Source organism: Xenopus laevis, chromosome 8L, assembly GCF_017654675.1.
Source record: "Xenopus laevis strain J_2021 chromosome 8L, Xenopus_laevis_v10.1, whole genome shotgun sequence".
NCBI classification, from domain to species: domain Eukaryota; kingdom Metazoa; phylum Chordata; class Amphibia; order Anura; family Pipidae; genus Xenopus; species Xenopus laevis.
In genome coordinates, this window is record NC_054385.1 from 94098254 (window position 1) to 94122183 (window position 23930).

The 23930-nt window shown below is 38.0% G+C and overlaps 1 protein-coding gene across 1 annotated transcript in view; it reads right to left on the minus strand.

Moving 5' to 3' along the window:
* Positions 1-13625, minus strand: part of pcnx4.L (pecanex 4, L homeolog) — a gene marked incomplete at both ends in the record, with an annotated part of 54562 nt that extends 40937 nt beyond the window's left edge. The window contains 6 exon segments of the mRNA NM_001089192.1: positions 1027-1149; positions 3607-3707; positions 4895-5403; positions 7664-7843; positions 8744-9488; positions 13534-13625. Of these exon segments, the coding sequence (NP_001082661.1) occupies positions 1027-1149; positions 3607-3707; positions 4895-5403; positions 7664-7843; positions 8744-9432 (1602 nt within the window).
* Positions 13626-23930: the final 10305 nt, after the last annotated feature.

Consider the following 23930-nt stretch of genomic DNA (forward strand, 5'->3'; position numbering starts at 1 on the left):
CTGATCAACAGAGATTATTTACATGAGGCAGATGAAGGACTATATATAAACAAAGGCGTCTATTTTCTTCTTTAGACAATATATTGTTAACAAAACTTGAAGCAAGTGTGTATATTACATAGACAGCTCAGCCGTAATGAGAACCACATTTATAATTATTTGAAATTCCGACTGCTTAAAACATGCAGCAAAAGAAATTTAAGCAGCGACCAATTATTTGACTACGTTCTAAACCGAATTCCTGTAGTTAAGTATCACAGTGATAGCATCAATGCTTTTTATTTTTGTTTGTGTATCTGATGAATGCAGTGAATTTATTTTCATGTGTGGCCTCTAGCATGCCAGTTTTTCAAACTAATACATTTTAATTATTAGACATAAAGGCAAATGTCCTGCTGTTCAACAGGTATTTCAACATTTCTCCTGTTCCCTATTTCTCAGTTGTTTTCATTTTACAATCTACATTTTTATGTCCTCTTCCCTTACAGCTTTGGTTTTCAGACATTTAGTGGTTTCCCATATCACAAGTCAGTCCAACAAGTCTGATCACAGTTGCACCTGTTATGTCTATGAGAAAAATACTATGTGATCTTATTATGCGATTCTATTCAAAGCTACTGAAAGAGTTGGGAAAAAGTTGAAACACGCTGCAACCGTGGTAAGAGCAGTCTAACAATTGCCATTCATTTGTGAAATTGTGTGCACAGTTATAGTTGTAAAAAAAATGTTTTATATTATTTTATATTATATATATATACACATACATACACACACACATTATAAAATCCAAGCAACTAATAGAATGTGATTTAAACTTACCCCTTTGTCTTTCCATTTTCCTTTCCATGCGGTCATTGTTAAACAGTAACAAAATAATGTGTGTACAACTATACATATATCAATAATATGATCACCAATGTATCACTGGTGTGGGTCAGTAATGCTGGGTGATATATTAATAAAGAGGAGTGCTTTTGAGCCTTAAGTTAACTACATAACTATAAGATATATGAATGTTTCAGTTACCAGGAGAAGTCGAATCCCTGTATCCAGGCTTACATTCCACCATACACTTGTGTTAAAAACCAAAAGCTGTACAATAGACACAATGACCATCTCAAACAATGCATTCTCTGTATTCTGCCAAATCTACGGGAAAGAAAACACACAGTTATCAACTCCAGGATGTTTATCAAAGCAAAGCAGCATTAATACATAAAAAAGACAAGGAATTCCTACCTTATGCACATAATATGCATTTTCTCTTACCTAACATTATGTTGCATATTTTTAAATGAACACTTACATTTACATTCCAATTCTGACATGTATAGAGCAGCAAACTACTAATTCTCTACATGTAACCATGTGAGCACAATTAAACAAACCAGAAGCCCAATGAAAAGCCTCATATGAAATCTACCAGGATTTTAAATACAGAGCAGTTCATTAGGCAAAGGCCTCTTGGCGGGCGACTGATTTGTTTTGATTGGGCCCCTATAACAGGAATAGAATGTAAATTTACTTTGTTTCAAATTCTGCTCTGCTTAGTTCAAGAAATTACAAAAAACATACACTGAACAAATATTGAAAAAGGGGTCCCTTAACACAGGGACAGATTGCCTCTGGCTCTCACTGGCATTCAAGTGAACAGCCACAAATTGTTTGCATGTTTTTGCATGTATAGTTCATACTTATGTCTCCTTTCTTGTTCCACAGTGCTGCAAAGACATGATCCCCAGTGGGAGGTCACTGATTGGCTGTCCACATGTTACAGGTAGAAGACATCATAACGCAAATGATGTTAAACCATCTATAGATAGAAGTATTATTCTGTCTCATAATTAAGAATATCTGGTGCAAATTAGGCATGACCAAATTCAAATGGTGTGCTTGCATACAACGGATACAATGGATTCTGTCGTGATTTTTATGGTATCGTTTTTATTCCTAAATGACACTGTTTACACAGCAAATAACTAATTCTACCATGTAAAATGTCATTCCTAATCCAACCAGTGTATTTTTTTAGTTGTAATATTGGTGTGTAGGCAGCCATCTCATGTCATTTTGCCTGGTCATGTGCTTTCAGAAGAGCTAGCACTTTAGGATGGAACTGCTTTCAGGCAGGCTGTTGTTTCTCCTACTCAATGTAACTGAAGGTGTCACAGTGGGACCTGCATTTTTACTATGGAGTACTGTTCTTATATCTACCAGGGAGCTGCTATCTGGTTACCTTCCCATTGTTATGTTGCTGGGGGGGAAAGGGAGGGGATGAAATCACTCCAACTTGCAGTACAGCAGTAAAGAGTAACTGAAGTTTATCAGAGCACAAGTCACATGACTGGGGCAGCTGGGAAAGTGACAATATGTCTAGCTCTATGTCAGATTTCAAAATTAAATATGGAAAAAATATTTTAGCTCTCTTGATAAACGGATTTCAGTGCAGAATTCTGCTGCCTTTAAAAAAATATGTTTTCTGTACAGTATGCCTGTAAGGAATTTTATACAGCCTGTATCAGCAGCAGCCTTGGAAAAGAAGGTTTCCCTGACACAGAAGTGTTCATGTACCACATAATGTGTTAGCAGTAATCTGTGTATACTTTATATTTTTAAACTGTTTTTTGTTGGGTTTTTTTTTGTTGTAAAAGCTACTTTATTAGGCCGCCTTAAAGAATGGCTTATAGTCGGTGCTTCCGAGTAGTAATATACTCTGTATAACTGACATGACTGACTATATTATTAGGTTGGGGCAGTTCAAATTCAATGCAATTTTCTGCCGGAAGTAAAATTGTTAATATAAAGATATGATTAGAAACTCAAGACATTAAGCACATGTGCTATAAAACACAATGCAAAACATACTACACTGAACAACAACAAATAAATGCTTTATTTCCTATCTGCATGACACAATGAATGCAAAAAGTAGAAACCATGCCTTTTTCTGCTTGAGTTAGATTGCTTCAAGCATGTTCATTTTCCTGCTTTACTAGAAGCTACCGCCTAAACTTTTTCTCTGCTGTTCATCAAACACCCGAAGGTCTTTTTCTTTTGGCTAGTTACGTACTTCTGCATCATTTCAGCCTTCTCCTTGCCTGCTTGCCACTGAACAGATTTCAACTGTGTAAGATTTCACTACCAATTTGAGTAATAATTTTGCTTAATAATTTTATTATGTTTTTTAGTACAGGTTTTAACATAACGAAAATTGCTTCTACTTTGCAGGTTCAAAGAATGACTTATTTAAAGGTGAACGGAACTATATGTTCGGAATAGAAGTTTAACTAACAGATAATTTATATCCAAATATAAATACCTATCAAAAAATTAAACACTCATGTATCAGTAAATCTTACTCTTTTTATATATATTTTACCTTGAGCCACCATTCTTTGATGTAACAAGAAGTAACATGGGAGTTAAAGCAACAGCTCTGTCAATAGCGGATAACCTAGGAATGGATGTCTACTCCAGGTCTGCATGAGAGAATGGCCTTCAGTACTTTAAAAGGCAATGTTTTGATAGGGGATTCATTTATTTCATAAGTTAAATATTATAATTTAAGAAAGCAATTATTACATAGGAAGAACTTCTATACTTTACCGTTCTATAAGCTCTTGTAAATCCAATGCAAACAGAGGCAGAATGGAGATTATACAGAGATGTGTCTAGTGAGAGATACGCCACCATTGCAAAAGGAGACACTGAAAAATAAAATAAGACTCTTTTTTAATGAGTTGTATGAGAATTTGCATTCTTAAGCACTTTAACCACAAAGTGATACTGATATTTTTTTAAAGGCTATGGTGGTTTTTTTTTTTTTTCCAAATACACCCTACTTTCAGCATTAAGGAGGACTGAAAGTCCAGCTGCAACCCGCACACACCAACCCATCTAACAATCACTCAGTAACGTGTTCTGACAGGAATTTTGTACAATATAAACCTTTGTTCAACAAGAAACACACAAGAAACACGCTGTATTCAAAAACATAGCTCAGGTTTACAGATGAGGAAGAATTCAAAATACAATTGAATTCCCAACCACGAATGGACTTATTTATTAAACATCCAAATGAAAAAAGCACGTCTGGGAAAAGGCGTGACAAAATCACACAACAAATTGAATTGTGTGCTTGAAAATCACTACTTTTTCAGATTGTCGCACAAAAATCACCATAAAAATGCTGAAACCCTTGAAGATCATAAAGGCAAGAAACATTTTCCAATTGTAAAAAGGACAGCTGCCATTGACTTCTACATGACCTCAACAGGTTTAAGCTGGAGTATTTTCGGACTCGGATTTGTCGCAGTTTTGTCGCATAATAAATCCCGAAAAAGTTATGCTTTGTTTTTACCGCAACTTTTTCAGATTTTTTGAGACAAAAGCCCGACCATAAAAATGAAACCTTTAAGAGATGTTCCCCTAAGTAACTTTGTTGGTTTTTGGGTTTTGTTTCTGCACAGTGCTCACTGTGTAGAGGCCACTGTTGGGCAAATATCACACTTAAAATTTTCTTTGCTGCCTGACTGTCACTGCAAACACAAGGTGGATTTTGGAAATGCTTAAGTGTGCATTTTCAAGCTGTATCCCTCAGAGATAGTTTGCTGATTCAGTTATTACTGAAAACTAGCTTTTTTCCCCCCTCTATCTATATCCTCCTACACCGCCCTTTTGTTCACATTCTCAGTGAATAATTCCTAAACATGAGAACCGAGTCTTGTCTTGACTTGCATCTCAGGTCTTGCAATCCATAGGAGCCAGCCAGATGTTCAAAAGAAAACAGGTGACCAGTTAATGCTACATGCTGATTGGCTGCTGGCATTGGTACAATATACATTACCCATATAGCTGCATTCAAATAAAAATTGCAGTCAGACTTGACAGTTACCTAATGTGAGCAGAATTCTCCTGGCCACTGCAACTTTCCGTAACCGGCTTTGTTTCTTCATAAAGTCATTTAGCATCCTGATGTCACTCTGGAAAAAGGGGTTCCTTATAATCCCCAGTATGTAAGCACCTTGCATTTCTTTGAGAATCCAGAGAGAAACCAGTAATATGATCAAACAGTAACTGACTATGGCCTGTGCACTTGATATTGAGAATGCGGAATAAGCAAAATAATGCAACAGGCTTGCTTCAAGAAGAATCAAAAGTAAAATGACAAAGTAAACAGTAGGCTCTTTCCAGCTCAATTGCCAGTGCAAAGAAGCAGGACTTGTTGATTTCATGAAAGGTGAAAGTCTCTTCAGGAGATGCTTGAGCACGATACACATTTCTGTCAAATCAAGACTAAGGATGAATCCAAGTCCAGCCATAAATAAAACTAAACCGACAGAGTTTGGTATGAAATAAGCAGATATTGTTGTTGCAGCAGATATGATAAATAGTATTAGCACCCTGCAAAAAAAAAGACAAAGAGGTTTAACAGTTGTGCCTTTTAAATTACTGTCCATTAGTCTGCAGTCTGTATAAGATGCCAATCTAGCAGCTAATTTGCTTATATAGGCAATATGCAATGTATAACATTTAAAAGTGCATATATGGGTTGAATTCATCTTGAATATACCCAACAACTTCAACAAAGGTTAACATTGTATTACACAATATAAGCATACTTGTCTATCACTATTTCTGGTCACACTGCAATAGGAAGACCCTGCAGCTTAGTAGCAGCTGGGAAGCCTGTAAGCATTATTGGATCTTATCAAAGCATCTATTCCCCAGTGTTTAGTTCTGGCCTATCGTCTAGGTCAGGGATCCCCAACCTTTTGAACCTGTGAGCAACATTCAAATGTAAAAGGAGTTGGGGAGCAACACAAGCATGAAAAATTTTCTTGGGGTGCAAAATAAGTGCTGTGATTGGCCATTTGGTAGCCCCTGTGTGAATTGTCAACCTACATTGAGACTCTGTTTGGCAGTGCAGCTGGTTTCTATACAACCAAAGCTTGCCTCCAAGCCTTGAAATTCAAAAATAAGCTCCTGCTTTGAGGCCATTCGGAGCAACATCCAAGGGGTTGGAGAGCAACATGTTGCTCACGAGCTACTGGTTGGGGACCACTGGTCTAGGTATTTATACTTCAGCCCACCTTTGGTTAGCGGATTGTCCTTATTGATTCTTGAAGGGGTTGTTCACCTTCCAAACACTTTCAGTTCAGTTGTTTTCAGATTGTTCACCAGAAATAAAGACTTTTATCACTTGCTTACCAATTTTTACAGTTTTTTCAAAATCTAAGTTTAAAGTTTAATGTTGCTGTCTCTGGTGTTTGAGTCTGGCAGCTCAGTAACTTCAGGTGCAGACTCTAAACTGTTACAATTTTGCAACATTTAGTTGAAACATTTTTCAGCAGCATTTCTGCAGTATTAGCAACTATTGTATCAATTCGAACAGCTGCATTTAAAGGGCACCAATCATAACTAAAATCATTTACTAAGTAGACACTGTGAAACTTTAAAACAGTTAGAATTGTTTGTATACTGTAAATCATCAGCTCACTATACCTTCTGCAAGATCTCCACTGCAGTTCTAGCTGTGGCAGGCATCTTGGATTTCACTGGCTCCTCCTACCTATATCTTCACTGCTCTGAAATCTCGCACATGCTCCGTTGAAATTCCTTGGTTGCCTAGCAACCCTTCTAAGCTATTTTCACATCAGCCAAACATCTGTGTTAGCTGCTAAGTAGTGCTGGCACCTGTCTGGAAGTTAGCGTCTGCCTTTCATTTGTATAATGACATAACCAGAAAGGGACAAGATACAGAAATCTCGTGACACTTCTAGTGGAGAAGTTGAATAAAGCTAGGCATTCTGGGTAGAATACTCAGGGCATGCTCGTGAACTCATTTGCATGTTATAGTCACAGTATGGACTCCCTCAGTGAAAGAACCCATTTGACAAAGTAAGGGATTTTTTTTAAAAAATCAATTTTTCCCCCAAAAAACTGTATATGTACAGTAGTTTGATTAAAAGTGTTTAGGTTGTACAGGTCAGATTGTTAATATGTGTTGGCTGATTTTGGCTGTGATAGGTGCCCTTTAATGAAACTCAGGGGATTCTGCTCAGCAGGGACAAAGATAAAAAATGTATCAACTTATTGTATCAGTTTAGAAAAGTTTACAGGGTTGGTGACTCCACGAGCAGCTTTAGGAAGGTGAAAAATTTACATTTCAACGGTCACACATAGAAAATAGAAAGTAATTGGAAAAAGTCGTTATTTCTGGTAAACTATCTGAAACCAAATTAACTGAAAAAGTGTTGGAAGATGAACAACCCCTTTAAGTGTTTGGTAGTCTGCCTGTCCCTTGGGCTTATTCCAGCTATTATATAGTTGTGCCTCTGTAGGACATGAGTGTCTCCTGCAAACTGCTTTTTTGCTCAATGTCTGTATGATAAAACTAGAGTGGGGCAGTGTGTCCAAAAGTTCGCATCGACTTGAAGACAATAAGTGATTCAGAAGACTCCATTTGCCTAGGAACAACCTACATATAGACATCAACTAACTATGTATGAATTTGTTTTCAGCTTCAAATAGCATAGTGGTAAAATAGATAACAGTGACACTGGTCAAAGCAAAGCTATAAACAGATAAAAGAAGTTTAATCACCAGCAAGTTGGCTGTACTATAAATAAATATATATTATATTATAATCATGCATATTTACCTCAGATTACTAGACATAGGTGAGCCACCCAAGATAAATTCCAGTGTTTGCTCCATTCCCCAAAGAACCAATGCATCCAGAGGTGGAAGAATTCCCAGTGCCCACAGAAATGGCAAAAACAAAAAGACAACATGCAAGACTTGGTTGGCCAATTGTAGGGCTGGTACAGTCACAATAAACCTAAATATAAAGAAATGGCAACAAAAAAATATATATTTATAAATCGAACATGCACAGATTACTAAAAGTAAAATAAGCTCATACAGCTGTTAATGTTTTGAATCAGCAGAAAAATTAACCTGTAGACATTGTTCCCAGCTCTGACTTCTATACGAGTAAAACGGAATTAAAAGCACTATTACTTTTTCACCTTTCTTCACAGTTTAGAACTTTTAATTTTAATTCCTCATCATAGGCACCCCAAACAAAGAGCTTGTTATTAAAGGAACACTGTTAAAACTGGTGTGTTGGCTTCAGAAACTCTACTATAGTTCATATAAACAAGCTACTGTGTAGCCATGGGGGGCAGCCATTCATACCTGAAAAAGGAGAAAAGGCATAGAATACACAGCAGATAACAGATAAGATGTGTAGTATACACTGGGATTCCTCAGAAGTTATCTATCTACTGTGTATCCTGTGCTTGAATGTCTGCCCCCATAACTACACAGCAGCTTGTTTATAGAACTATAGTAGTCTTTCTGAAGCACACCAGTTTTACCAGTGCCGGGCAACAGTACATGATATTGTCATTCCTTTAAAATGCTTTCATTTTAAGCTATTACTGTTTTAAATACAAGGGGCTGATTGAGAATGCGATAAAACAGCCAAGCAAAACTGAAAAGGGTATTGCCAAGAATAAAAAACAATTCCCAAATTTAAAAGAAAGACTGCTGGCAGACAAAGGGATCCAATGGGGACTAGCCCATAACTTTTTATTATGCCCAGACCACACAACGTTAACATGTGCCATAGGCCTGATGTGTATAGAGAAAAACATCACATCCCTAATGACATTTTTGTCTATGCACATCACTTCTTCTGTACAATCATCTGTACAACAAAGAATAAAGAATTTACCTGTCTGCAAGGTCAACAGCAATAAAAGCAAAAATATAGGCAGGGCGTAGGAGGGCTGTAATTTCATAGGTGTCCTGTGCATGAAATGTAGCGGTTTCTGTTGCAGAATTCACGATTAAACAATATTCGCCAATGCATATCGTTAGCCATCCAAATATAAAGATCATGACTGTCCCACCGATATTGCCGTAAAGCAAGTTGAGCCTGTAAGGTAGTAAATACCATGTTCCCAGTCCACACAACACTCCAGCGACAAGTGAATGAAATATGGTATTGGCTATGAACTTCTTGCCTGGAATTACAAATTTGATCGTTTCTGACCCAAGGCAGCTATTGAAATCATATTCGTCTTCATCTGTTAGGGTGTTTTGATTTTGCAGCCTTTCTACAGTTGATGTCTTCTTTCTTGCATATAGATTTAAAAGCTGAATGATGAATGCTGCAATGAGCATCAGTCCTCCTGAGAACACTGCTGTATAATAGTCTTGCAACACTTTCACTTCGCCCAGTACAGTGCCAGCACCCCCCAAGAGCCATGGTATCAAAAACAAAATGGCCTGATTGATGTAAATATAGGGAGGAGCACTATATCCAAGTTTGAATCGTGGTCCCCCAAGCACTGTTTGTGGAAACCGTTTCCAAAAGAATTCCTGCTTGTACTCATTTAGTAAAGGAACATCTGGACCCATTCTTCTAATTCAAAAATTAGGATGCGGCTTCATTTTCTTAGGCAAATGAATGACAACTGAAATACATGAAAGAAAGGAAAAAGTTAAATGAGACACTTTCATTAAATGCACATTTTAATGTAACTTATTAAGTTGATCCTTATTACATATTTCAGAATCCTCAACAAAACTATGGGGATGATTCATAAGAAAATACTGGCAAACATCATGTAAATGTAAAACCAGCAGATATTTTCAATCTATGACGACACTGCAGAATAACAAACAGAGAATGTGGTGTGTTGAATGAGCTGAAAGATGAAACAGCTGAGGAAATCCCTAGCTGAGAAAACATCAAATCCAGCGGGAAATGAGCATGATATATAAACATGAGATGGTTACAGTTAGAACAGCTAATTAAAGGGGTAGTTCACTTAGAAATTTACTTTCAGTTAGACAATTTTCAGTTGGTCTCTTAATCTCTTCAAATTTATTTATTTTGCATTTTTTTTTTCTAATTACTCAACTATTTTGTTTCTCGGCTCTCCAATGTGGAATTTTACTGCTATCAGGTTACTGGGATCTCACGAACCCTAGCAACTAGGCAAATAAGAAAAACATGAAAAAATAATGTGGCCACACTAAGGGGGTTATTTACAAAAATCCAAATTTTCTCTCATTATTTTAATTTAAAAAAACTTGACCAAACTTCCCATCCTGATTTTGGCTTATTTATTAATAAAATAACTAGAATAAACCATATTGGTAAAAAACATAATAAAATCGAGCGAAAACCCGAAATCATCACTTTTCTCCCAAAACGCTAGATTTTTTTTCGGGGTTTTGCCCGAAAACGCTGAATTTATGGAATTATTGGGCTAAACCCAGTGCAGACCACAATATATTCAAATTGGTATAGGGACATCTCCCATTGACTTATACATGGCCTTGACAGGTCCGAGATGCTAGATTTTGTATTCAGGCTTTTTGCAGCATCGGGTATAATAAATCTGGAAAAAGTTGGATCAAATAAATTCGAGGTTTAGTAAATAACCCCCTAAATGTTGCTAGATGCATATGTACAAATATATATATATATATATATATATATATATATATATATATATATATATATATATATATATATATATATATATATATATATATATATATATATATATAATATATTTGAACTTCCACGTTAAGTTTTCTTTCAATAAAAGTTTTTTCTAAATTAGTCTACATTTTAACAGATTATTACAATTCAAAATTTAACAAACTTCAGTAAAAATATTATATTGTATTGAATTGTTCAAGCTCTTCCAGTTAGAAGCCAGGAAGCTCTGGTTTGCTTATTTTCTTCTTTTTTTTAATTATTATTATAAATACAAGTATTATTTTAGTACATTTAAAACGATTATTCAGTAATAGAAGATTTCATATTGTGCCTATTTCAGAAAGATTTTTCTGGAAACTTACCTCAGCTTTACCCATTCTACCTTAGTGCAGCAAATCATAATTTCAAGTTTGAATTCCAAATTGCTTAGCTGAACACTTTAAACGTATCCACTCTCTAACAGACAGCTTTCCGTGATTTTTGCCAATTGTTGGAGTCAGGTTTCCAGAACTTTAATGTTGGGACATTTGGAGTTCCCTTAGTAATTGCAAACAAAAAAACTTGGCAACCTCAAACAATGACACCTAACAGCATCTATTCCAATGTACAACTGCTGGGTGAGTCAGCCAGGGTTAACCACCTCTATGCTGAATCTAAGCTCGCATTTTACACCCTGAGGTATGGTAATTTTTCCATAATTTGCTTTCCTTTAATTGAATCTATAAGGCATTGCTACACAGGCCTGCTAACCTCTTCCTACTGGACTGCAATTTGCATTGACAAGCTGACATGACTGACTGCCTGGGATATATTAGGCTGAATGACGGCACAGGGTGGGATGTATTAACTGTACTAGATATGAATAATGCAGCATAGTCCATTTTCCTATCCACCATTACTTGCAACAGATACAACATCCTTAATATATATCTTGCGGTGTGTGTGTGCACAGGCCAACTTTGTACCTATCACTGCACTTACAGAAAAGAGCAGATCAGCTTGTAACAGCTTCTCCAACTGAGTAAACAGAATGGTGTGTGTCATTGGTATATATAAAAATCTGATTACAGCGTTGCTTATATGCACTTCCTTATTAGATAGGTATTGTTAAAAACCATAAATAATGTAAACTTTAAATGAGTAGTATATGCATTTAAAGTTTGTGTGCGTTGACTGCAGAGCTTGTGCACGTGTGTGCCGATTAGTGCTTGTGCGTGCATGCGTGAAATGGAGCGCGCTTTTGTGCGCATGTGCAAAAACAGCATGTGCAGGAGCGCAAACGATAAGGAAAATGCAGTGATATTCGGGGAGATGGGGGGGCGAACATGGGGTAGGCATCAGAGAAGGTACGTGCCTGGCGCCCCCCCCCCAGCTTTGCGCCCTAGGCACGTGCCTACTCTGCCTACCCCTAGTTCCGGCCCTGGTTGACTGATCATCTAAAAATACAGTATTTCTTACTGACAAGGAGACATGTGGTATGGTTAAGGTTAGGGGGTGGGAGGCCCCTGCATTGGCCTAAATTATTTAACTGAGTGGTTAGCCTTTATGTTGGCTTTCAGCATGTTATAGAATGGCCAATTCTAAAAGAAGTTCTCTTCTTTTTCTTTAATCGTTTTTTTTTAAATTATTATTCTTCTGACTCTTTCCAGCTTTCAAATTGGAGGACACTGACCCCATCTAAACAACAAATGCTCTGTAAGACTACAAATTTAATATTATTGCTGAAGTTGTATTACTCATCTTTCTATGTAGGACCTTTCATATTCCAGTCTCTTATTCAAATCAATGTAAGGTTGCCAGGGTCATTTGGACCCTGATAATGCAAATCTGAGACCCCTTGATTAAAGAAGCTGAAAAATGACAAATAATAAAAATCTAAAAAAAGCTGTTGCAAATTGTCTCCGAATATCACGCTCTGCATCCTACTAAAAGTTAATTCAAATGAAAACAGCCCCTTTAAATGGGTTTAAACAGTTACAAAATATTGTTTTACCCTTACATCAAAAAGGCAAATTAGTTAAAAAGGAATGTAAGAATTATTTAATGGAAAACTAAACCCTAAAAATTGCTAAAAAATCCATATTTTTATATATTAAACTTATTGCACCAGCCTAAAGTTTCAGCTTCTCAATAGCAGCAATGATCCAAGACTTTAAACTTGTCACAGGGGGTCACCATCTTGGAAAGTGTCTGTGACACTCACATGCCCAGTGGGCTCTGAGTAGCTGTTGAGAAGCTAAGCTTAGGGTTTGTTGCAAATTTTCAAGCAGGAAAAATAAGGTTGTCCTGTAATGCTGCCATGTAGTAATTATCTGTATTAATTACTAATCAACCTTATATTGTGACATTTCTATTCTATGTGTACTGTATATTGTGTGTGGGTCCCTAAGCTCAGTAAGTGACAGCAGCACAGAAAAGAAGATGGGGAGCTACTGGGGCATCTTTGGAGACTCAGATCTTTACTGCTAAAGGGCTGTGGTTGCATTGGGCTGGTACAGAAGCCCAAAACATAAATGTACTACATTTCTAGCTACTTCTTTAGTTTAACTTTCCTTGTCCTTTAAGTTGAGTTAAGATGTTCTACCCACCACCTCACTCTATATTATACTCACAGTACAATATGAATATGCAATGAAAATATTTTTAATGTAGAAAACACAATATACAAAAACACGTTTTCTGTAGTCCCCTGGAAAGTAATGCATTTACGGATTAAACCAATCACTGCCAAAAACTGCCAACATTATGCATATGTGCTGTATGAAGATTCCCTGAAGTACAAAGCTTACAATCTTCAAAGCAAAGTCACATATCAGCAATCTATGTTGAAATCAGGCTGAACATTAGTATGTTTCATACACATAAACGGCCTGTGAAAATGATAAAAAGAAATGCACAGCCTTTAAACAATTTCTGGTATGCTGCAAATATATTCACCCAAATAAATTCCTGCCCTTAAAGCCCCAGAGTGAGAAAGTGGAGGGCAATAAAAAGGTTATGCTTACTGTTCTGTATTAGGTGGCACACCACAGTACAATCCAAACATATATCCATGGTCTTCAATAAAGCAAAGGTGTCCTTCAAGGCTTCAGAGTGCAGTGCTAGTTTTCAGATCCAAGCTTCAGAGCACATTCTAATGGCAACACAATTCAGAGGGAGTCACATGGAGCCTATAATAAACCAAAGAAGATGTAAATTACTAGCTATTTTGCATGGAGATTGTATAATCTCCTGAGATCTTTCCTGCAAACAGTTACTTTTGTCTCCTCAGCCTTTATCGGAGTCAGCCGAAACGTTAGTTGTGTCTTGAGGGCGTCCACAATAAATGTTTCTTTATTTTTCCACTAAGTCCTGTGAGTGCAACTTCTTTTGCACCCAGGCTCTGAATATTGCTTTTTATATTTGCTTTTTGTGAGTATATATATATATATATATATATATATATATATAAAATGTGCCAGGCAGCAACCCGTAGTTATCATTTAGTGCAGCATTTACAGACACTAATGCACATTGTTTCTTTCTTTTAATCGTTGCTTTTAAATAGGGGCTCAAATGTAGAACTCTACTGACAACTATGAGGCCCATTCAACTGGAGGTATTTAAAGGGGTTGTTCACCTTTTAGATAACTTTTAGTATGATGTAGAGAGTGATATTCTGAGATAATTTGCAATTGGTTTTCATTTCTTATTATTGAAGGTTTTTGAGTTATTTAGCTTTTTATTAAGCAACTCTTCAATTTGCATTATAAGCAATCTGGTAACTAGGGCCCAAATTACCCTAGCAAACATGCATTGATTTGAATAAGAGACTGGAATATGAATAGGAGAGAGTCTAAATAGAAGGATCAGTAATAAAAAGTAGCAATAACACCCTAAAGCAATTTCACTTCTATATCGAAACATGATATCAGCGAAAGAGATTACTAATCTTCCATACATTAAAGCCTGGGAGAGAGAATTGGGGAACACTCTATGAGAAGAAGAATGGGATAAAATATGGGATAACTTGAAACATAGTTCAGTGAATGTAATTTTGACAGAGGCACGAAATAAGGTCCTTATGCATTGGTACCTAACACCAGTGGGATTGGCAAAAATGTATCAGTTACCAAATGATCATTGCTTTAGGGGCTGCAGTGCTACAGGGACAATGGGGCATATATGGTGGACCTGCCCAAGGGTAACAAGATTTTGGATAAGAGTATATCATCTGGTTTATTCTGTACTGCAAGTAAATCTCCGCAAGAACCCGTATGAGGCTTTACTGGGAGGACCCCCCAAAGGGGTCCCAAAACTCAAGAGTAAGCTGTTAAATCATATATTTCTGGCCTCGAGACAGACGATAGCAAAATCTTGGAAATCTTCCACCATCAACTTTACTATGTTTAGAAATAAAATAGATTGGATTTTTATTAATGAGAAACAGGAATAGCAACAGACAGGCTTCAGTTGGTCCAAAAGGTCTGGCAACCATGGATAACATATAATATATACTATATATATAATATAATATAACTTTTCTACCTACAGTCTTGAACCAAATGGTAATTATCTATCTTGAGTATATTATTACAAGTCTACAAAAAAAGTTTAGGTTAAACTGTGTGCTTAGTTATGTTATCAATAATCTCAAGTGATTAAACGTAGTCATCTGTTTGAGAATTGGACGTACATATAACGTGAGTTTGACGGTTCAACTTGAAGGCATTTAATGTCAATACAGGGAATGGAACGGATGTTAAATGCTTTTTGGGGGATAACACCCCACAATGATCACGCATTTATCCTAATGTTTAAATTAAAAAGTGTATTATAAATGTAATGCATATGATGGCTAATGGACGGAATGCATATGTACAATATTGAATGGATATATACTGTACCGCAATACTTATGTCTAAAAATCTCAGAAATTTAAAAAAAAAAAAAAAGTAGCAATAACAATACATTTGTAGCCTTAGGGTTGGGGCAGATTCAGGGAAATTTAGTCGCCTGGCGACTAATCGCCTCTTCTGTGTAGCGACAATCTCCCTGAACTGCCTTCCGCCTGCTTGAATGAAGAATCGCCTGCGCTAATGCACTCACGGCGCTTAGATTTCCGAAGTTACCTTACGAGGAAATTTCGGGCGACTTCGGAAACCGAAGCTCCGCGAGTGCATTAGTGCAGGCGATTCTTCATTCAGACAGACAGAAGGCAGTTAACGGAGATTGTCATCAGGCGACTAAATCTCCCCGAATCTGCCCGTCTGCCCCAACCATAACAGAGCATTTGGTTTTTTTTAGAAGGGGATGGCAACGCCCATTTGAAAGCTGCAAAGAATCAGAAGAAAAAGACAAATAACTATAAAAAAACCAATTGAAAGTTTGCTTAGAATTGGTTGTTCTTTAATATACTTAAAGTTAATATAAAGGTGAACCACCCCTTTAATATACCTCTCTGTAAGCTATCTGGGCTTATGTTGACCTAAAATTAGGGATGCACCGAATCCACTATTTGGGATTCGGCCGAATCCCCGAATCCTTGGTGAAAGATTCGGCCGAATACCGAACCGATTCCGAATTTGCATTTGCAAATTAGGGACAGGGAAGGAAAAAGTGGAAAAAATTATTTTTTTGTGAAGAAAAGTCACGGTAGTTCCCTACCTGCCACTAATTTACAAATGCAAATTAGAATTCGGATTTGGTTCGGCCAGGAACAAAGATTCGGCCGACTACTGCTGAAAAAGGCCGAATCCTGGATTTGGGGCCTCCCTACCTAAAATGCCAGGGCCTCCTTTAAATCTCAGTTTAGACATGGCACACTGTGTCCTATATGTATAACTATATCAATGGGAATGTTTAAAAGTATTTTTATTGTTGAAGATTGATTACATTTTTGTCTGAAAATAAGTGATGTGATGCCCTGCTGGAGGGGGAAATCCATTCTGAAATAAAGTTATATCATATGTTTGTAAAAAGGATAGTGAGCGTTAAAGGGCACACATCACATACAGTTTGTTTCCTCCAGCAGAGGTGCAGGTAATGGAACCCACAATACAACTTGGAAGTCAATAATATATTGAAAAAAACAAAATGAAAACTCTTGTCAACTGGAAAAAGTAAAAAATTTAGAAAGGCCATAATTTTGTTTTCCAGAAAAATCTGCATTTGAATGTCTATAGTTTATACAAACAAATACAGTATTACTGCCAGCAACAAATTACAGCACAAGCTCCAATGACTTGTTCCCTCTGTACATCTTTCCTTCCTACAGCCTACCCTGCTAGCACTGCTGGACCAATCAGAAGGAGCAGCAGCACCAAACATGCCCCAAGATGCTCCCCTTACCCAGGCTGTGCCCAGGATGTTACACTGGGCTTGGGGAGGTACAAAGAATATCCTAGTGTGCCACCGAGGATCGTATGAGAATGCTCCTGATGCAGGAATACTCCTTCCCTCACAGTAACAGTATTGTACAATCATCCAGGGATATTCAACCTGCGCTCCAGCTTTTATCCATCTACAACTCCCACAATCCCCTCATAGTGAAATCCGGTCCATTTTTGCTCAACCCCAGCGAAAGCGTAGCAGCAAAGACATCAATACAATGAGCCCACGTTACCTGTGCATGCATTAACCTCTTCATTGCAGCAAATGTGGTCGCGACCAAGCCCAACATAGAAATAGTGATGGAGGCCTGGCATTTTGATGCATGCCGTGATTAGCGGTAGGGCAGATCACCCCTATCCATTCCGATAGTTTGGTACCGGCTGGGCCTTCCTATCCACGGCCGCCGCTAGTTCCTATGGCGATTCGTCCTCCCGTTGCGTCACTTGCACGTGATGCACGACGTCATCGTCACACGGTATTAAAAACTAAAAGCGGGGGCACTTGCAGAGTGGCTGCTAATGAGGGCTCTGTGGTGTTATCATGCAGAAGACAAAGAGATTCACAAACACACGATTGCAGTTGTATATTTGCAGGTCTAATATTTGTTCCTCTTATGTTGTGTACTGTGGGTTTTATCTGGGTATTGACTGCCGAGTGCTGTATAGGGGGTTGTTGAGGGCTTTAAAGAGGAGAAGCTGAGGGCTGTATAGGCGGTTGTTGAGGGCTTTACAGGGGAGAAGCTGAGGGCTGTATTGGGGGTTGAGGGCTTTACAGGGGAGAAGCTTGAGGGCTTTACAGGTGAGAAGCTGAGGGCTGTATTTGGGGTTGTTGAGTGCTTTACAGAGGAGAAGCTGTTGTGGGCTTTACAGAGGAGAAGCTGAGGGCTGTATAGGGGGTTGTTGAGGGCTTTACAGGGGAGAAGCTTGAGGGCTGTATAGGGGGTTGTTGAGGGCTGTATAGGGGGTTGTTGAGGGCTGTATTGGGGGTTGTTGAGGGCTTTACAGAGGAGAAGCTGAGGGCTGTATAGGGGGTTGTTGAGGACTTTGCAGGGGAGAAGCTGAGGGCTGTATAGGGTGTTGTTGAGGGCTTTACAGGAGAGAAGCTTGAGGGCTGTATGGGGGTTGTTGAGGACTTTACAGGGGAGAAGCTGAGGGCTGTATAGGGGGGTTGTTGAGGGCTTTACAGTGGAGAAGCTGAGGGCTGTATAGGGGGGTTGTTGAGGGCTTTACAGTGGAGAAGCTGAGGGCTGTATAGGGGGGTTGTTGAGGGCTTTACAGTGGAGAAGCTGAGGCTTTTATAGGGCATAGCTGAGCGTATTATAGGGGGGTTTTGAAAGTCGTACGCTGTGTTCTCAAGCATAAAATAAAAATCTGTAGCGTCTTTAGGGCTGGGACACACTGGGCGATTTGGGGAGATTTAGTCGCCTGGCGACTAATCGCCGCGACTTTTCTCCCCGAATGCCTCCCCTCGCTCTGCGTCTGGCTAAAATGAAAAATCGCCTGCGCTAATAACACGCGGCGATTAGTTTTCCGAAGTCGCCCGAAGTTGCCTCACGAGGAAACTTCGGGCGACTTCGGAAAACGAATCGCCGCGTGTGATTAGCGCAGGCGATTTTTCATTTTAGCCAGGCGCAGAGCGAGGGGAGGCATTCGGGGAAGATTGGTCGTGGAAAGTCGCGGTGATTAGTCGCCAGGCGACTAAATCTCCCCAAATCGCCCAGTGTGTCCCAGCCCTTAAAGTGATACTGACACGCTCCTATAAAAATCATAGGAACGCGTCAGCATCAAGTAAATGCTGCACCCGGAATTGTTCACCTCAAAGCCACCCCCGCAAACCTGCGTTAACCCGACCCCCCCAATACTGCTAAATAATCTTCCACACCGTTTCAGTGACGCTGGGCTGGGGGCGACACAATCCTTCCATAGGCTGATTACAAATGAAAACAGGAATTCAGCCTATGGAAGGATCGCTCCGCCCCCAGCCCAGCGTCACTGAAGCAACACGGAAGATCCGTTAGTAGTGTCAGCGGGTCGGCTGCACACAGGTTCTCAAGGCGGGGTGCAGCATTTATTTGATACGGACGCATACCTATGATTTTTATAGGAATGTGTCAGTATCACTTTAAGATGTGCCAAATTTAATCACAATGTCTTGAAAGTTAATGTTCACGGCTATTGGTTGCAGGGCCGCCATCAGAAATCACGGGGCCCTGTCCAACCAACATTTTCTGGGCCTCTCCCACCCAACAGGAAAAAAAGTCCACACAGACAACGAGCGCTAAAACTGTAAATACTTTTTTTTGTTAAAGGATTATTAAAGGACAAGGAAAGGCTTATAACAAATTAATCTTTATTCATAGGCATGTCTCTAGTGGTTTCATCTGTTCATTAACAAACACACAAAGTAGTGCTACACAATCACCTCACTGCTTTTTGTAGCGTCAGGTGCAGACTGTGACGCTGTCTGCTCAGGTACGGTCCATACTCCAAAACATATTTCAGCAGCATTCCAATATAGTGAAAATATAATTTATTCGTGCAACAAACGAAGCAACATTTCGGGCTTGACCAGCCCTTTATCAAGCTATGTCATCAGTTCATTAAAGTCCTGTCTATCTCAAGCCCTTTTCCAGATCATAAGTATGATTGCAGAAAAAACTTGATTCTGCAGGCAACGCATGCACATTAAGAATTATCTGTCAGTGCTCTTAGAAGGGAGAGGGAGCTCGAGTCAGGTTGCAGCTTCATTTTAGCCATGTGCACATCGTTAGAAACAGACATGTTGAAGATTTCACACTCGGGAACCAGATTGCAAATTGCAAAGAGACTGGAATGCGAATAGGAGAGGGCCTAAATAGAAAGACCAGTAATAAAAAGTAGCAATAAAAATAAATATGTAGCTTTACCTGCCATTTGTTTTTATTTGGGGTCAGTGACTCCCATTTTAAAGCTGGAAATATTCAGAAGAAAAAGGAAGGCAAATAAAAAAAAAAAAACTATAGAAAATAAATAATATTTCGTTTCTTAGAATTGGCCATTCTATAACATACTAAAACTTAAAGGTGAACTACCCCCCTATATGTTAGTTTTTTTCATGTAAAGATGGCAACAATATAAGTCACTGAAATCTGAAATTCTTAACCTATGGGTCAAGATTAAAAGATGGACTCACTTATAGTTAGGATGAGGCACCATGATCTAGTGGGAACATTTCACCTAAAATAGTTGCTTAAAGTACATAAGATACAGTTCCCATAGAACATTGAATAATACATACAGGATATTGAAAAGAGAGATAGCCAATGGGAGACAAGTAGTAAGGAGCAGAGATGTGCCTGCCCCTTACTGGTGGTAAGATCACAATAAATTGAGATCACTAGACCTTTCCTCATTTTATGGGAGATATATAGCTTTTGGGCCCTAAGGGGATAGCACAAGGGGTTCACTAATATGAAAGGTAAATGTATGGGTATTTAAAAAAAATAAAATCTATCTTACATTTGTAGAGATGAATGAGTAAGAGTTGATGGTGTTAACTGATTTGACATTGTTCCTTTGTGTTCATGCTTACTCTTTTAAACCAGACCAACAACTTTAAAAGTGTGAAGCAGATGTGCTGTTTCTATAAGTCTGTAAAAGGCCAGAAAAAGCTACAATTCCAAGCATTAAAAATCAGGAATCTGTGAAGGAATTCAAACTGGTTAGCACATCAAGATGTCCTTTTGCTACCTGTTGACTCTGATTGTCTTTACAATGACAGTTAATGGGCCTAGCATGTCATGCTGAAAAGAAAAATCTAGACCTTGTTGCAATAATGGTATAAAACGAATATCTGAACAGTGGCGTACCATGACAAAAGAGAGATCACTTCTGAAAGTGTATATGAAAGTGCTGCAGTTAAAAAGAAATAATTCACAGTTAAGGCTGTCCTTGAATCTCTGTGAATTCTATGACAGACTGCAATATTTAAGGGTACATTAGCCAACCCCTAATGACAGAGTAATTTTTCTCTTTCATATCCAGTTATGCCTACCTACTTTAGATTTATATTATACCAGCACAGTCCATTGTATCAGGTTTGTCCTCAACCCTTATTGTTGGCAGCCTGTTGTCAACCTATTTTGTTTAAAAGGTTACCTCAAAAATGGAATGTTAAGTGAAATGTGAAACTTTTTTTGTATCTATTATTTTGCAAAGCTATTAGAGCGGTGCAGCAGGTGTAATAATGCATTGTCAGCAATCCAATGATTTGTACAGTTTCTTAAAAAGCATTTACAAGACAATTTAAATAGCCTGCTTGTACAGGTACTAGGATGTGTCTGCTGTGTTTTTCTGCTGCTCAATTAAAATTGAAATGTATTGAAAATTCATGCTGATGTATTTACGCTAGCAAAACTTTGCTCGCGTTCGGCTGCCTAGTCGCAACTTTGCATTTTTGTGAAGGAGTGTAGTGGGAGCGAATAAATGACTGGGCGAAGTCTTTGCAGGCAAAAATTCACTGTGGACTACATGGATTTTTTTGGTGCGATCCGACGCGTTGCGACAAAACGCCTGTGACAAGTCGCATGTGACAGAAATAAGGTAAGAGATAGAAATGTCGGATGAAGCCGCATCGTTGATCCGACGCTACACGACGAAAAGATCCATGTAGTCCTACTCTTAGTGAATTTGCCCCTATATGTTCTAGCTATAGGGGGATCCTACAAATCTTGTTCTGTTGCATGGTGTTGCATGCAGTTGCATGCCAAGCTCGAATAAAATTTGACCCACAAAATCTGATAAAAATCTCCCATGTAGTTTTACCCTCAGCCTAAAAGGCAGAGCTGTGGAGTCGGAACCAATTTTGGGTGTCTGGAGTCGGAATTGCCAAAAATGTACTGACTCCTTATATTAAATACAAGCACTGAAAATAATCAAATCAGATTTAAAAGGGTTGTTCACCTTCCAAGCACTTTTTTTCAGTTCAGTTGTTTCCAGATTGTTCCCCAGAAATAAAGACTTTTTTCAACTACTTCCCATTATTTATTTTTTACTGTTTTTCCAAAATCTACGTTTAAAGTTCCTGTCTCTGGTGTTTTAGTCTGGCAGCTCAGTAATTCAGGTGCAGATTCTAAACTGTTACAATTTTGCAACAATTAGTTGATACATTTCTCAGCCGCATCTCTGGAGTATTAGCAACTATTGTATCAATTCAAACAGCTGCCTGTAATGAAACCCAGAGATTCTGCTCAGCAGGGACAAAGATAAGAAATATATCAACTAACGGTATCAATTTAGAAGAGTTTAAAGGGTCGGCGACCCCCCCTTCATGAGCTGCTTTAGAAGGTGAAAAATTACACTTTACAATTCAATATTAGAAAAACAGTGACACATAGAAAATAGAATGTAATTGGAAAAAGTTATTTCTGGTGATCTATTTGAAAACAACTAGTTGTTTGAAGGTGAACAACCCTTTTAAGAGCTTCTATGAAAGAGTATATGGCAGACGTAATTCTGTTTCTAAGAACAATACTTTAGTTCATTTTGGATTGAATTTAACAGCTATTCTACAGCTATATGCCAGGTTCAATTAATATATATGTGTTTTAGGTTTTCCAGTTGTTTTTGGTTTATGTAGTATAACTTTCATTTTGTTTTAAAATTACCAAAGGATATGGTTTATATTTTTGAGCTTTAGCAGTGATAAGATGCCTTGTATGTTGTGTATTTTACATCTGGCTGCCCCCATGGCTACACAGCAGCTTGTTTATATAAACTATATTAGTCTTTCTGACAAAAACTTGCTAGTTTTACCAGTACAAAGCAACAGTAGATTATTAGTATATTTTAATTAATTAATTTGATATACCTTCTATTTTTGGTGTTACTGTTCCTTTAAGAACAGAGGTTTGTTACTACAATATATTGTAGTAACAATATGTTGCAGTGATATCTGATAGGTTAAAAAAAGAAAATGTGAATTGAAGGTGACGGCCAATGCAATAATTTCCCAATGCAATTTTAGGTCTTTATACTGCAGAAGTGTAATTATTACAAAAAATATCTGCTTATTAGTATGTAGAAAATTAATACTAGAAGGCATTTAACATCTACCAATGCTTTGTGTTTTGCAGAACTATAGGGGTCACTATATGTACTGATCAGCCTATATAAGAAGAGCACTGAATTTGGAGTGGAGCAGGAATATAATCATTCAGGTAGTGAAGGATAATGGGATGTTTTGTTTGTATTTTGACAGGAGTTTTAATGTATGCAATTGCTATTTCACCACATACCCTGTGGGTCTATACCTATGGCAAAGGACAAATCACTGTGTGCCCCAAAAATGTGTGTGTTTTCATCACATATATATATATATATATATATATATATATATATATATATATATATATATATATATATATATATATATAGAGGCTCAGGCCTAATGTGTTTTGTGGCAATAGAGGGACACTTCCTTAGAGGCCAACTAAGGTTCTCTATTGTTACGAAAGGCGTTAGGCCCAAGCCTCTCCCTGCCCTTGTTTATATATATTTTTAATTGTTGGACTAATAAAATATGGATTTTAATATTTTTGTGTCCACTGCAATCAAGTGAAATGACCTCTGTCAGGCAAGCAGGATTACAACTTGCTAGAAGGATTTAATCTGCAAATGCCCGTTGGAAAATACACAAAAAAAGCCAAACAAAATTAAGCAAGAATAACCTACCCCTTGTATGACTTTAAGGGTCATTTTGATGAAGAGAATAAAGGCTTGTAAAGATTCCTGCAGCATTAATGGCCAAATGATTTGCTGTTTAGAAGTCCTTGATTAAACACCAAGCAGTCAGAAAGTACTGAAACCCTTGAAGGTGATTTTAAAGATGAGGCAGTAACTGGGCAGCACAAACAGCAATCAGAGACAATTAGGAGAACTGGGGCAAGTGGTTTATTCTTTTGCTGCATGAAAATTGCTCTTCACATTTCAGGCTTGTTGCATTTAAAATAAGGCTCCCCAAGTCATACTGAAGTCCAGCTCTAATCAGAGGA